Below are 16,870 nucleotides of genomic sequence, written 5' to 3'. Positions count from 1 at the left end.
ATTGGCAGCAATATTGCTATAGGATAAGACAACGACAGACAAACCATCACAGCACTCGAAACAAAAAATAAGGCATTACTTTAAAGTTTTTTGAGGACATGGCTGAAAATCTAGAAAAGGAAAAAAATTCTCTCTGACAAGAAAAGGAATCAGTAACTGACATTAAGTGTTGGATAAGTAAAACGTGACAGAATTAAAGTGCTAAACAAAGTGCTCTACATATTGCAAATATAGTTAGAGCTTCATCAAACTCACACCAACAAACATAACTATATAAAGTTTGATTTTAGTCACATTCTTTCCCCTACTAACACTTGAAAGATTAAAAATATTCCTGGAAGTTCAGGTTCACTTACTATTCTTCTTATATTCACATCTTTATTCCTTTACTCTACCGTGTTAGTTATATTTTGCAATATGTTTAATACATTACCAATCCAATGTTGTTTTCTGGCATTTGGCTTCCCAGGCTTCCAGGTGGACCTTGAGGTGGTGGTGCATTAGTATTCACAGTGGGTCTGTTCATTCCCATAAGTGGCTGCGGAACCTGGTTTGCAGAGGCTGGCGAATACAGTTTTAGTAAAATATTGACTGAAGAGTTTATTATTACATTTGTCATTCATCTAGCAACTACTTGCCCAAAATGCAGATCCCTGCACCATCAACTCTTATAATTAAAGCAAGTTCCCACTCTTTATTGGTACGGTTTACATTACTTTATTCTGCATAAGATTAGGTGGTCTATTATATTGTCTTGAGATTGCAATTATGCTGTTTTATTATCTCCATTCAACAATTCTATTTTGGGATCATTTCAGTAATTAAAGAGGTGCAAATTATATGAAATTTTAAAATTCCATACCTGCTTTAAGATTTGTAAAATCAGCAGCAGTTAGTCCCACTAAAATAAATAGATGCGGAAAACAAAATTAAAACAAATTCCAAGCACTGCCATTCTAAATGAACATTGCACAATTTAAATATACTTGAATGATTTCCACAAAACGGGAACATGGAATAAGAAAACTAAAATCAAAAACATAAAAGTGCAGAGGAACACATGCAACATATTTAGAGCTTCACATTCCTAGACTGCCATTGCGATTCAATATAGGAAGGTACCCTGGAAAGAATACTTTAATAGTCAAATTTTGAATGTTCTCAAATCTTCCTTTCATTCAAATTGATTCCGAGCTTATAACCAAACTGCATACAGGATTAATATTGGGGATATAAAGGCTTAACTGTTAGTTTCAATGAAAGCAAGTTCTTTCACAGGAAGGGATGATACTATTCTGCTTTCCTAAAACCAACAAAAGCAGTCATTTTAATATATTGTAATATGTATTCAAAGAAGATCTATAAAACTAAAATGAAGATTCCTAGAATATCCAAGTCTTCTCAAGTTGGTCAATAGCAAAACATATAGTAGGCCAAATGGATCCCCAAACTGTTCACAAAAACATTCACGGGAAGGCTACTGCTCTACAGCAGCCAGAGACAAGAACAATAATTAAAATTTAGAGAACACCTAGCACTACAATATTCTATCGGTAAACAAATACAATATAAAAGATTGGACTGTACAATTTTGACAATTCTAATTTATTCTTTCATGGGAAAAGCCACATTTGGAATCTTCGAAACAGCCAAATTTAACCTCAAAATAAAACCATTCACACAAAAGAACTGATGAGAACAGCCCAAGTATACAAATGATTGACATCTCGCTAAACACGAGGTCAAATCCAAACTTAGCTTTCATGATCAGACAAAACAGATGGAATCCTACTTTTAATTTATACATTCTATCCTTTTAAAAAACAGTATTTTGACCATACAGTCACATTAACAAACCTGCACTAACCATAGAAATGGTTGGACCATATGCATTTCTTTGCATTCGGGACTGAAAACATGAATCAAAATATGGACTTGGAAGTTACTTAATTCATCTTACAAAACTTGGTCACTGCAGAGAATACCAACACTTCCCATCCATCTCACTCAAATAATTTTGAAGTGTTTGCATCCAGGTTGTCTACTACCCTCTGGTGAAGATATGACCAGTAATGTTGGGTATGAAGCTTCAGGTCCATGAAGTTAGGGTAATAATCAGACCCGAAGGAAAGCCAAAGTTCTTATGCAACAGATTGCCGGCTGCTCTCAAATTTTTGCTGACAGAAGTTGCAGATTTACAGGGCGCTGTCTTAGTAGCCCCAGTATGTAACTATCGTATATAGTTCAAATTATAAATGATACAATGTTTGGTTTAATTGTGGGCAATTGAAGAGCTGCTCTTCAATCAAACTGCTTTGCTTTAGTACAAGAAAATAACTGCAGATGCTGGTACAAATCTCGACCCGAAACATCACCCATTCCTTCTCTCCCGAGATGCTGCCTGACCTGCTGAATTACTCCAGCATTTTGTGAATAAATTGCTTTGCTTTAGTGTTAAATCCATCAATGGAGCTGTACAATGCGGGCAAGTGAAAAAGATTTCAGCACATTCTATAAAAGTAGATCTAATCCTATCTAGCCAAGAAGCATCCAATCAGCAGCAAAACTACGGTAAGTGTTACTGACAGTGCTATCAGGTGGCATTTGTCCACCAATTCACAGCTCACTGACACCCAGTTTGGGTTTTCAAGACAGAGCCAGTTAGCTCTATGCATCATTGAAGAGCCGAACTCCAGAGGTGAGAATGTGATTAATAAGTCAGCATTTAATCACGTGTGGCATCCATTGATAAAACGGAAGTCAATGGGCACCAAAGGGAAAGGTTTCCAATGGCTAGAGCCACAGCTCAAACAAAAGAAAATGGTTGTCGTTTGTTGGATTACAAACGTCCCGGCCCCACTGCACAAGTTCCACGGGTCAAGATTCAAGGCTCAACCACATTTCACCGCTTCTTTGAGACCTTTCATTCAAATAATCAAGACAATCAAATAATCTCATGAAGTTTGACACCATCGAGGCCAAAGTAACTTACGTGACTGATTTTACATCTATGATACCCCCATCACCAGTATTGCAATGGTCATTTCTAACGCATACAAAATATGGGCTGCAGTGACTCACCCAGGATGTTACAATAGCATCACACAAGCCTGCAACCTCTAACAACAAAAGAGACATGGGTTTCTGGTACATAGCTGCATATTTCCTTCCAAGTTGCAGATATACACAAATTAGAAATATATAATCTTCATCTTCTTCTCATTCAAAATCCTGAACCAGCTTCCAACCACACGGTACAAGTATATTCACCAGAAGGTCTGCAGCTATTCAAATAAGGCCAATTTGGGATGGGCAATACACATGCTTGCCAGTGGCACTCCAGACAATAAAGTAAACAAAAGAAATGAAAGCCTTTGTCTAAATATTTAGGTCATGTTACAGACAAGCATCAACTGTTTCATTTTCTGGAGTTCTGAATGAATAAAACACTTTATTCATCAAACGTCTGCGCTTCTGTCTATAAGACGAAGGTCATTAAAAGAACCAGCTGAAGAGTGTCAAACCTCAGAAACTATCCCGAAAAACTCCTGGAGTGACATCTCGGGACTGCCATGATTGACCATCATCAATTTCCAAAATCATCCTTTGTATATGTTGCAAATCCAACCAGTGGAGCGCCTTCGCCATTAGCCCACTACTTTCAAGTGTACCAGGACACATTTAGGGCACTCTCACAAAATTTGCCTTGATCTTTGGACCAAGGATGTTGAGGTCCAGAGCTAAGTGGTCCCGCCAAATTCTAAACTGAGCAATAGTGAGCAAATTATAGTGAATGACTGTCAACAATATCGTCCATTATATTGCTGATATACTAAGAACGGACTCATTGAGCAGCAATTAGCCAGAACTGGATTTGTCTTCTGTCGGTGTGACATACCTGGGCAATTTTCCATTGTCGGATCAGTGCCAGCGTTCTTACTGTTCTGGAACAGCTTGACGGGAGGTGCAGCTAGTCCTGGAATGCCTCAATAGTAGAGACAGCAAACTCACAGTTAAGAACTGCAGAACTACTATAAGCCAGTCCAAGAAAATTTTCGTTCTCTTAAAAGAAATGGTCTAACAAAATCAATTAAAAACGATGAGGTGTCAACTTTGTGTGCAAGAATGAAACTGAAAAACAAAACACTAAATCCAAAACTAATGTAATAAAAAGCATGCATACAAAAACAGACCATTTGGATACTGCAGTTGCAACAACAGCAACCTCTACACATGCATAGTTATTTCCATAAATGTTAACACATGAACTGTTTCATAACTATCTCGAATATGATCTCTGAAACTGGTGATCGATGAATTTCCGATATTTTCAGAATGTACTCAAACTTTTGTTGCACGAGGTGAAAGCAAACTTTTAAAGGCATGCTGCATTCTAGTTACCTTTTAGCAATTGCCCTCTCTGGAACATAACACTTATACAGATGCTAATTCTCAGATAAATATTATGTTTGAAAGTATTTAACTTTCTTAACCATATTGAAGTCCAACTTAAAATCTGAAATAATTAATTTAAAACTTTGTTTGAGAATAGTGGCACAGCAACATTAGTAACGCTGCTGCTTCACAGACCAGGATCCCAGGTTCAATCGTGACCTCAGGTGATATCTTCGTGGAGATGCATTCACCTGTGAACTCATGGGTTTCCTTTGCTACAGGAGTGGTGCTGCAAAGGCACTGCAGTCTGCTCCCATATTTCAAAGATATGCAGCTTTGGAGTTTAAATATCCACTGTAAATTACCCATAGTGTGTGAGTAAGTGGCAGAAAAATGGATGCTGTGAATGGTATTTGGAAGGTTTGAGATTAGGGGGAAATGTGGGAAGAATTATTTTAAAATAGAATTAGTATAAATTGGTGGCTGATAGGCAGTACAGATTTGGTTAGCTGACCACATCTCAACAGCACTGACTAGCTCTTCAATCTGACAGACTACTCAACCACCATTTGTAGCCATAAGGGCAGCAATCGAAATGAGAAAAAAGTGAGATACACACTACAGAATTTCAACATCAGTGACCCCCAAATCCATGTCATTATTTCACTGTCTGCAAGTTTTGTTTTATTTTACCTCCAGATCTTTGTGAAAAGAAAAACAGAACCATCAGCATTATCACATGCCTGAAATAAACCTGTTATAACTTTTGTAAAAATTCAAACATAGTAACTCCTCATATAAAAAGCAAATATATACTCCGGAAAGAAAATACTGCTTTAAAATCATTTTTAAGCCTCACCTGGCATGGCCATTCCAGCACGTTGCACCATTTCTTCCATTCTCATAGTCTCTCTCTAAAAAACAAAAACAAGATTTGCACAATAAAATCCTGTGCCACGCTCTTTTCTTCATTCCTGAAAAATATTTAGTTTGCTTAGATCGCACATTCATGCTTCCAATTACTCTCCAAAATCTCACTAAGCAGGAAGAAGTTAGTAGGAAGGCCCTTAATGTTGTGCATCGCCAAGAAGTCAATTGCATGAAGAGGACACGGAATGTAGGTCAGCCAATAACTTGCACTTTCAGCAGGGGATGCTGACAGGAACTGCAAGTCTAAGAGTATAATCTGCGGTCTTGCTCCTTTCAGGACTTCATTCAACTTGGAGGAGCACTATCTCATCGCTTTAGAGATGAAAATACTTGGTATCAAGTTGGTGGTTCTCATAGTCATCACGTTACGTTGTGGGTACTGGGAGTCGGTGTTCAGGATTCCAAATGTTATTCCCTATCACCTGTACGCCACAATACTACCAACTTTGGTGGGTCTGCCCTTTCTTGCCCCATGAAAGAGGAATTGTCATGGCACGTTGTCTGTAATATACCATTCTGAGACTTTGACGATGTCAGGCTGATGTCTGGCCATTCTCCCAATAAGAGACTGCAATTTCCAGATGTTTGTAGGAGATTTTACAAAATCATTGGAACATTACCATGTCCAAGTTTGGTGCCCAACACAGTTCAAAAGTAGCAGAAATGATAGTACTGAGTGACTTGCTAACCATTTTAAAGGGCATTAAGAGTCATCCACTCTTAAGATTACAGCAGGCATGTGAGGTAAAAAAAAAGTGGAAAAGAGCCGACCGCTTGTGCAAGGCATAGAACGGTGGCGAAAATTTACACACAAATTACCAGTTTCAAGCCTCTTTTAGTACATTTCAAAGTCATGCACTAAAAACAGATATTACAAAATAATGTGAATATGTCACTGTACACTAATAACATTTAAGTAAATTCACACATTAATTGATAATCATCCCAAAAGGATGGTAATTGGCTTTTCTGCAATGTTTTATATTTTGACCCTGTCTTAATTAATTTAGTTATATAATCTTGCACTTAAATTTAATATTTACCCATTACAGTCCCACCACTGATTTCCTGGCACTCTTGGTTCCAGAGCTTTGCTGGTTTATCCAGCAGGCCAAGGAAGACAGCTATGGGGATAGATTTGCAGGCTCCAGCTGGGCTGGAGTTCCAGAGCCCCGGCCGCAGGTTGCAAATTCAACCCACCGATTGGCCATTGAAGTCCCGATGAGGTAGAGATTGGCTGCCTTGCCCAGCCTCGGTGCCACATTTCCGGGGAGACTTCCAGAGCACGGGGGGGGGGGGGGATTTCTCGAGGAACCCCTAGCGACCTCTAGCGGAACCCTAGTGTTCATTACAAGTCTATATGTCGTTTTTTTTTCTCTGTCTTTTTTTCGATCCGATTTCTTCGTTTATTTGGCAAAGTGAAAAACGCGGGAACCATGCAAAAAGCGTGGAAAATGGATTTTAACAACGCTGCGGAATTCCGCGGAAAATTCACATGCCTGTTAGTCACATAAAGGTCAAGCAAAGCAAGTATGGCATGTTTGTTATCCTGAAGGCCATTTAGAAGGAATTAGAATGGCAAGGGTTAATTTGGAAAATGTGTGGACTGTATTTAGTGAAAGAAAGTCAAAAGAGTCGCGTTTGACATGCAATTGCTTTAAACAATGGTTCCGAAATAGGTGAAAAACACAAATTCAGAAATGACGAGTATTCATTCTAAACCTTGAAGAATAGACTGCAAAATGGCAATAAATGTTTGTTGAGTAAATAAGATGAATATACATTTACGTGCGAGATCTGTATGTGATTAGATAGCTACTTTTCTAATCATATCAACTTTTCATAAACAGCTCAATGGCTAGAAATATAGGATTGTAGTTACAAAACAATCCTCATCATTCCATGCTTTATCACCCTGACTTTTTATGGCTTACTTAATTAACATATTGCTAGCTTGTTGCACAAAAGAATTGCTGGTAAAATGATGCGAAAAGTAACACTTCCTTATGATTTATTTTTAAAATACTACTTTTGGTCTCCAGTATAGTAATAATATCCTAAGTATCTCACAACCCTTACATTTTCGGCAAAGTTTCCTCGAAAGCTCTCCTGTTGTCTTCTCATCATTTCTTCCTTCTCACGCTGACGAAGTACTATTTCTTCCTCACGTCTTCTGCGTTCTTCTTCTTGCCTACGGTAATCATGAGAAGTTATCAAATGCATTCTTCCCACATGAAATCACTTCAGCATAAAAATCATAAAATAATTATTTTCATAAGTAATTTGCTGATGCAATAGATAATTGGCACAAATTATTATTTTTTAAAGACAACCATTAAAAAAGCCAAAAACTTATTTGCTCAGTCATTCAAATTCCATGCCAATTTCAACGTTTTCTAATGAAGCTCATCTGTGGGAATTGCATTGCGTTGCACCTCCAGGATGACATTTTGCAGCTGGAGCTGCAGTTGGAATCATTCAGAAGCATCCGTGATGCTGAGGACATCATGGATAAAAGTTTCAGTGAGGTGATTACACCCACGGTGCAGGCAGATAATTGGATAAAGGAAGTAGGCAAAGAGTGCGCGATTTCCCAATTGCCTTTCAGGCGACAGTAGCACAAATAGCCAGGTCTGTGCTCTCTTCCACATAATTCCACTTATTAATCTTTTGAAAGAGATGAGACGTGTGTCTAATAGTGTGTTTAAAGTAGTACTGTTCCTTACCAAACTGCTATTCAAATTCAAACCGCACACACTTCCCAACCAACACTCCTTCTGCTCCCCACACCATCCTGCCAACGAATCATCTCATCTCCTCCAACCCGAAACATGCCAAATTATTTATTAACTACTCAACAGATCTCAGAACAATTGGCATCTTTTGCTCATATCACCACCTAATACCATCTTAATTTATTCAACTGTAATATTATGCATCCATTAAAAAACAAAGATTCAATCCATTAAATGAATACAGAAACAAAAGATTGGGGTGTATGTGTGCAATGCCTATCAAGGTGACTTATCTGTCAGAAAAGTCTTCTGGAAATATTTCAAGAATTTAATGCAAAAAAGATCTTTACCTTAGTTCCATCTGTTTTCGTTTCTGCAGTTCCTGATTATGTAGTTCTTCCATGCGCCTCAATTCCTCTTGACGCCTCATTAAATCTATAGACCAAAGCTTGGTTGATTAAATTGCTTAAATTATACTTTTCTAAGAACAATTTATTTTTATAATTGTCCTAGATACTTTCAGACTGTTCATCCTTCTCTTTACTTAGTATCACTTCTAGACTAATTCCAGTCTCCACTCAATTCCTACAAATAAGGGCACACCGTCAATGGGGTGCACTTTCCCAGGAATCTCCCAATTCAGCCCATGTTCCCATAAAAAGGCTCTGCTTCTGCATCTGTGGGGATAGGAGAGAAGAGTCTTTGGTTTCCACATATTTGGAACAAATATCCGTACTGGCCATTTATATACCATGATTAATGCTCATCTGTTCTGAGAACCAAGGTTCATTGGCATGCCAAGAAGGATTACGAACGGGATACTTGGTGTAAAAAGAGTTATTGAGCACCTTTGTACATTGCATCTGTGCTTTGTATGGCAAAACAACTGGTGAAGAAGGGCTCGCTGGTAGCATCGGTGTGTGAAACGAGAAAATGCTGGAGTAACTCAGCCAACTGAATCAGCCTGAGGAAGGGTCCCTATGCCACCTATCCGTGTTCTCCAGAGATCTTGACTGCTGAATTGCTCCAGCACTTTATGTCCTTTTGGTGGGTGAAGAAGTGCTTGCTGGTGCACCTTGCAAGTCAGGAGTGGGGTCGGAAGCCGGGGCTCTAAACCAGTGCTTCTTAAACTGGTGAATGGTTCACCCAAGGGCGAATTAAATTAGTTTTGGGGTGAATGAAACTAGAGGGGTGAACGACGTAATTTATTCAGATATATATATATTTTTTTCTATACTTAAAAAAGGCATTGCCATTAAAGTGGTAGTAAGCTCTCATTGGTTTTAATGGCAGTGGAGCTGGAAATTTGATATGTTTATTCTCTCTACCTATGGTTTTCTCATTTCAAAGTAGCAGGATATTTCCCAAATTTACTGCAATATAACCTTTTACGAAGACCAGACGAGCTAGTGGGATCATAAATTTATAAATGGCAACACTGGAGGATAGCCATAGGCAACTGATGAACTGTAACTTACTTTGTGTTGCCAATTTAGCTACTTTTTGCTAGAACTAGGGAATTCTATATATATTTACTGTACTTCAATCTACCAGCACATATTTGCATCAAGCAACATGAATTCTAGCTATATAAGATTTGAGCCCCGTTTTTAGGCAATCTAAAGTTAGATTGTGCCATTTTCTTGTAGTGATATTCTGCATTCTCTATTCTAGCGACGTCAGTATTTTGTGAGTTTGATTTGCAGATTAAGACACTACTTCCTTGTTGAAATACCTAAAGAAACTAGTTCTAGAGGAAGAATGTGCAGGAGGAAGTAAACATAGCACAAAAAGTAAGGAAATTTGTGTTTGGTAGATTATTTCTTTGTTGTAACAATGCTTCTTGGCAATAAATCTTATACCGTTGGAAAGCCTGTTTATTTCCCTTTTAAATGGTGCACATTTGTAAGGAACATGCATTTGTGGGATGAGCAGCAGAGCTGAGTATGTGGGTTGCGCCCATGAAAAATCTGCCAAATCTTCTCTGCCAATGCCAAACAGCTTATTCTGCCATTGACTCTTGTTCGGTGTTGTTTGGTGGATTGGATGATTGAAGTCTGAAGAAACAAGACATATTGGCAATTTAACAATTTATTCATTTAATAAACAGGAGCCTCAGTAGCATGTGGAAGAACCATACACAGCCACAACAGCCTGGCACCTCCTCCTCATGCCGGTCACCAGCCTGGTCACACACTGTTGTGGGATGGCATCCCATTCTTCAACCAGCATTTGTCGCAAGTCAGCCAACGAGGCACCTGATTGTCAGCACCTGGGGGTACCAGAAGCTCAAAACAAGAGTCAATAGCAACAGCAGAATAAGCTGTTTGGCCTTGGCAGAGAAGATTTGGCACATTTTTCATGGGCGCAACCCATATACTCAGCTCTGCTGCTCATCCCACAAATGCATGTTCCTTACAAATGTGGCACCATTTAAAAGGGAAATAAACAGGCTTTCCAAAGGTATAAGATTTATTGCCAAGAAGCATTGTTACAACAAAGAAATAATCTACCAAACACAAATTTCCTTACTTTTTGTGCTATGTTTAGTTCATTTCTGAAAGTGAAACGAACAGGACTCAAGAGGAGGTATGTTCAGGAGACAAGTCACTTATGAAGGGCGACAAGGAAACTGAGGATAACGAACTGAAAAATGCAGTTACGTATGTTACAGGTGATGACTGTTAATGATACGGGCAAGGAAAAACTTCATCTCAAGAGAAAATATCAGGACCAAAGTACCCTCTCCTCAAAACTCAAGAAAAGAAAGTGGAACGAAGAATATATCAATTATGGATTTTTCCTTCCCCAAAATGAACTAACAAGCCCTACTCCCTCAATTCAGTGCATGTTTTGCAGTGTAAAATATAGCAACCAGTGCCTGGCTCCTTCAAAATTACAGAATCATTTAAGAACAAAGCATAGCAATCATCAAAACATGTCCATACAGTTTTTCAAAACACTCGTGAGTATTTGTGGAAGCAGCACAATTTCTTCCAGTCAATGGTAAAGAATGACACTGCGACTAAAAAACCTCTTCTTCTTGCTTCAAATAGCACATGTGCTCATTGAAGAAAAAAAGGCATACACAGAGGCTGAGAAATTTGTCAAACCTTGTTTGAAAATTGTTGCCAATCTACATGGTGGAAAACAAGCAGTGGATAAAGTAGTGCAAATTCCTTTGTCCAATGACACAATGAAACTTCGATCTACTATGATTGCTGAAGATCTGAAGCATCAGCTGATGGCGAAACAGTTGCAAGCACCATTCTGCAGTTTGATGAAACTAAGGACACTAAAAACGATGCACAACTCATTGTGTATTGTCATTTCCCGGATCAAAGTTTGGGAAAAATTGTTGAGCATTATCTCTTTTGCTTGCCAGTCAGAGAGCATATAGGTGAATTTATTTTCGCCAAGCTTGATGAATTCATGGAAAATAAAAATTTATCGGAACAAATGTGTTGCTGTGGCTACAGACGGTGCTGCAGCCATGATGGGGAAACATAAAGGAGCAATTGCTCGCATCAAAGAAAAATCCCATAATTGCACCTTTTTATATTGTTGTTTACATCGGGAAGCACTGGCTGCCAAGAAACTGAACACTTGTTGCAATGACCAGAAAAATGACCTGGAAGAATTGTTGCAAGATGTGGTGAAAATTGTCAATGCTGTTCTCCCACAAGCAAAAAAATGTTGGCTGTTTTCAGAGATGTCTGCAGATGACATTTCACAGATCCTGCATTCTGAGGTTCGATAGTTGTCACGTGGAGGAGTCCTTGAAAGAGTACTGTCCCTGAAGAATGAACTGTCTGTATTTTTTACTGAGCAAGGTGACGTGAAAGCAATGCATTTCAACAATGATTTTTGGCTGGCCAAATTGTGTTACATGACTTCTATTTTTGAACATTTGAACTTGTCACTTCAAGGTAAAGGAGGTGACATCTTCGATGTCCTTCGGAAAATAGAAGCCATGAAAATGAAGATCACCATGTGGCATATTAACATTCGTAAAGGCAATTTCTCCAATTTCCCACATTTGGAAAGCTTCCTCAAGAATGGGTAGAAAAGCAACCTGGTCTAGAGAAAACACTGAAATACATCATTTCCGACCATTTGCTGTCTAAAAATTTTTAAACATACTTTCCTCAGAAGCATCTGTCGGACTTGGAAAATTAGATGTGGATAGTTAATCCTTTTATCACCAGCCACATCAAGCAAGCAGATTTTTGGGAAATGTCAGAAGTGTTGATGGAGCTTCATTATGACTTCACTTAAAAATCATCTTTTTAGATGTACTCCTACTTTAGAGACTATTGGATTGGATTATATGCTTTCCCTGAATACAAATCAATTGCATTGAAGGCCCTTCAACCACTAGTAATGATGACAACAACTTTCATGTCTGAACAAGGATTTTCGACCTTGGGAGAATTGAAATCCAAAAAACGCAATTCACTTCAGTATGTTGATTCGGTAATGCGGGTTGCTTTGGAGAAGGAAATTGAACCTTCATTTGAGAAGCTTGTCACAGGAGTACAGGAACATCCTAGTCATTGATGATAAGTGTAGAAGTACACTGCTTGTCATTTATTTCTGGTAAACATACACAATAAGAAATCATTGTTTCTAAGAATCTAATTCTAAGACCGTTGTTTACTAACTTTACTTTATGTAAACTATAAAAATTCTAATAATTTTTCTGTTCTTAATTTTTTGTCACTCCTAGTTGCAGGATGGGAGGGCGGCAGATATTAAGTACTGAGCAACAGACAATGTTGTGATGATGTTTTGAGCATGCATGTGACATATACATGTCAATACACATGCACAACCTTTAAAATATATCTGGATTTGGATGAGCCAGCTGCTGTATACCAAATATGGCAAGTCGATATTTGGTGGTATTGTGAGCTTTCGTCGGGGAGAGTTATAGAAAGTTATATTAGTTGGATACTAATATATTAAATTACATACTCCATGGTTTTTTGAGCTAGTTTTCCAAGAAAAGATTACTTTTCCAAGTAATCAAAGCCCAAAAGGGTAGGATGGGGCTGAAGCCCAGTGTTTCGATATTGGAATGTTTTTTTATCGTTCTAATAGAGCGATTTTCCAACTCCAGTGGTAATTAAACTTCTTTTTTTTCACTCCTAATTTTCTTTACATATTTTTAGGATGTTCAAAAAGTTCAATAAAATAAACACATAAGAAATGTTGATTTATGTTTTTTGCACATGTGACAAAATAAATTATATATAAAATTATACACAAGGGAGAATAAGACAAAAATTACCCAAAAAAACATAAGAAAATTTAGTTGAGGATGAATGGAATTTTGTGATAAAGACTCACTCACGGGTGAATGACACTAAAATAGTTTAAGACGCACTGCTCTAAACGGCCAGGGATACGGTACATCTGTTATAATGGGGTCGTTTAAACGAGGATTTACTGTATTATATTTGCGATGTTAGGAGAGAAGATTGAGAGCAGACCATAATTGATTCTTTCCATTCGCAATGCCATTTTGTCTGGATTATAAGGGGGGGGGGTAGATCATGGGTTGCAAGAAAATTGGTTCAACCTGTACTAATTATGAGCATTATACTTCAGGAAGATCTGGAAACATGCTCAAATTATTGATCTTTGCCAATGAGACGTCATGAAAGTAGAAAAGTTAAGTGCAGGAAATTAGAAAAGGTGGGATTGAGCAGAGTAGATTATAAGGACATTAAACTGATTTTCAACAATCATGAACATTTCTGATAATTAACAAGAGTGCCATTAGATTCAATAATTGAGATACATTCTTAAAATAATGTCTGAAAGAACAGTGATGACAATTCTCAAAACATTACATAAAATGGCTGAGGAAGCAAGTTAAATAATTATTTTTAAAGGATTTGAGTAAACGCTTTGAAGAAATCTGAATATGCAAATTGCAGTTATAATTTAAAAAATTGAAAAGCTTTCCATTTGAGAGGCAATAAAGCTAATGTTTTCTTTCCTCACTGACCTCGACAATTCTTTTTATAACTTAAGCCATAGAACAAATTAAACAACTTGGTTAGCAATATAAACCAAAATCCAGGATTTCCAAGCCTTTGATGTTCAGTTGTTCTGGTAGCCAGTCACATTAAAGTGAGCAAAAATTGAGTAATGAGAAGACAACACAGGCAAATAGAATTAAAAGATAACAAAATGTATCCATTGTTCACATTCACAACCTGTTTACCATAAGTCAATGCCTTTAGAAGCACATAGAAGCACAGTAGGGAAGAGTATGGGTTACTTCTCAACATACCTTGTCTCATCAACATGACTTGGTGTTCATGACGTGCAGCTTCCAATTCCACTTCTAGTTTCTCGCGTGCTTCTTTCACATTCCTGTCCACTTGCTCTTGTTGTTGTTTCTCCATTTCAAGCAGAGCTTTCCATCTCATGGCATATTCATACTCAAATGATCCATGCTGGGCAAATCGTGGTGGCTGCTCTCGTTCCCTTAAAAATTGTCAGGTGTGAAAAATATACAATTCAGTATATTAGGAGACAAGAAATAAAAGTAACCACTGCAACCCTTACCCAATTGCAAACATATCAACATGGATTATCAGGTTTTGAAAAGCAAGGGAATTAGCAACGTAACTGAAATGCTCGTTAACGTAGAATAATTTACAGTAAAGAAAAATTAGATTGATTCAGACTGATCTTGACATTTAAGACACTTTCATCAATTTTTTTTGCGAAGCCAGCAGTCCATAGACACACTGATGGGAGGAAAATAATGGCTGACACAAGCAAACATGCAAGTTCATCTTCCTGTTTATTCAATGAATCCTTTAGAATGGAGTATAAGAGACTACCACACATTGCATAACGTATTCAGCCAAGTGTTATCTCAGTCGCTGTAAAATTGACAGGTGAGGTTTTGCAAAGAGTACTTTCCACGCCTCTAAATTCTGAACCTATGGTGCCAGCTCATGACTATTCAGATGGAGTTGTACAACATAATCCATGGGGAAACGAGCACAACCACATTTAATAAGTCACACTTGTAACTGGCTGGACTGGTGCATGCAGAATTCCCAAAGGTTCATATGAGGAAGAAATGTGCTAAACTATTTTCCACCCCAAATCACTCAACTATGCACAATTTATAATACACATCTGTATTTTATTGACTGCTTTGTAAAAGCAGGTCCAAAGCAAGAGACCTTCTAATTTAAAAAAACACAGAAACTTTAAATTTGGGATCAATACAGTACACAATGGCCGAACCAATTTACATTTAGTGCTTACTTGTGATAATGTTGGTTTTTCTGAACAAGTTTCTCTTGAAGGCCATCTTCATCATCACACTGGTCAAAGGGTTCGACAGTCACAGGTCTTGGAAACCTGGAGAGAGAGAAACGTTTAGTTTAGAGATGCTAGTTTTAATGCCAATAATAAACAATAAACTGAGAAATGTAATACCATTGAACCAATTTCTGAAATTTCTGCATCTCTGGAAAAAAAGGGATAGGTGACGTTTCGGGTCATGACCCTTTTTCAAATTAGACTTTTTTTTTTTTAAATCAGACCACCGTTGATCTTCGGAGGTCTGACTGCACACTCCCTTAAAGAAATGCAAAATATCAAATGGGATGTGTACAGGATGTGCATTTTGCACTTCTAGATCTTTCGGTGACAAGATTGGAAAAAAAATGAAAGAACTGAGGAAGTTAAAAATCATCCTGAGACAATGCAGAAAAACAGAAATTAACGTATTCACTTGTATTTTTCCCTGGACAAATCCAACTGGAAAGCTCATCACTTTGCAAGGAAAACTTTACAAGTACCAATTAATTAGTTTGGCTAAGGGAATAGCATTATTAAATTATATAGACTCCACCTCCAAATGAATGCATTTTTTGGCATTGGAAAACAATGACTAAAATCAGCAGATTCTCAGTTTGTTATTAATAAACAAAACCTGAGAATAGAACTTTTGGAGGTAGCATACTTTGGCAAAAGAAGAGATAAACATGAATATTATAAGTAAAATTGACTTTGTTTCCCCTTGCCCAGCTACTCGATAATTCAAATGGAAAATAAGCTCTACACCCTCAAGTCCAACAACTTAATTTGTATGGAGGATCACAGCAAATAACAGGACCTATTAAAGAAATGCCTCTGACAACTGCATTGAAGTTTTGAAAATGTATCTGACACCTGTGTCAGACACAGATGGCCATTGTGTACTATCTATTATAGACAATAGACAATAGGTGCAGGAGTAGGCCATTCAGCCCTTCGAGCCAGCACCGCCATTCAATGCGATCATGGCTGATCACTCTCAATCAGTACCCCGTTCCTGCCTTCTCCCCATACCCCCTCACTCCGCTATCCTTAAGAGCTCTATCCAGCTCTCTCTTGAAAGCATCCAACGAACTGGCCTCCACTGCCTTCTGAGGCAGAGAATTCCACACCTTCACCACTCTCTGACTGAAAAAGTTCTTCCTCATCTCCGTTCTAAATGGCCTACCCCTTATTCTTAAACTGTGGCCCCTTGTTCTGGACTCCCCCAACATTGGGAACATGTTTCCTGCCTCTAATGTGTCCAATCCCCTAATTATCTTATATGTTTCAATAAGATCCCCCCTCATCCTTCTAAATTCCAGTGTATACAAGCTCAATCGCTCCAGCCTTTCAACATACGACCGTCCCGCCATTCTGGGAATTAACCTAGTGAACCTACGCTGCACGCCCTCCATAGCAAGAATATCCTTCCTCAAATTTGGAGACCAAAACTGCACACAGTACTCCAGGTG

The 16,870-nt window shown here is 38.0% G+C and overlaps 1 protein-coding gene across 4 annotated transcripts in view; it reads right to left on the bottom strand.

The window, feature by feature from the left end:
* LOC144600665 (non-POU domain-containing octamer-binding protein-like) overlaps positions 1-16,870 on the bottom strand; it is a 70,278-nt gene that overhangs the window by 39,419 nt on the left and 13,989 nt on the right. For 2 of the 4 annotated variants that reach the window (XM_078412520.1, XM_078412516.1), the window contains exons 4-11: positions 15,360-15,455; positions 14,365-14,561; positions 8,411-8,495; positions 7,405-7,516; positions 5,255-5,309; positions 3,899-3,985; positions 863-901; positions 434-561 (exon numbers count right to left, since the gene is read on the bottom strand). In XM_078412520.1, the coding sequence (XP_078268646.1) occupies positions 434-561; positions 863-901; positions 3,899-3,985; positions 5,255-5,309; positions 7,405-7,516; positions 8,411-8,495; positions 14,365-14,561; positions 15,360-15,455 (799 nt within the window). The remainder of the gene's footprint in view (positions 1-433; positions 562-862; positions 902-3,898; positions 3,986-5,254; positions 5,310-7,404; positions 7,517-8,410; positions 8,496-14,364; positions 14,562-15,359; positions 15,456-16,870) is intronic. The other 2 variants (XM_078412517.1, XM_078412518.1) reach the window with 2 other exon arrangements.

The sequence above is a fragment of the Rhinoraja longicauda genome, chromosome 15, assembly GCF_053455715.1.
Source record: "Rhinoraja longicauda isolate Sanriku21f chromosome 15, sRhiLon1.1, whole genome shotgun sequence".
Classification (NCBI taxonomy): Eukaryota; Metazoa; Chordata; class Chondrichthyes; order Rajiformes; family Arhynchobatidae; genus Rhinoraja; species Rhinoraja longicauda.
The sequence above is the reverse complement of the archived record's forward strand: the minus strand, read 5'-3'. Positions and strand labels throughout refer to the sequence as shown.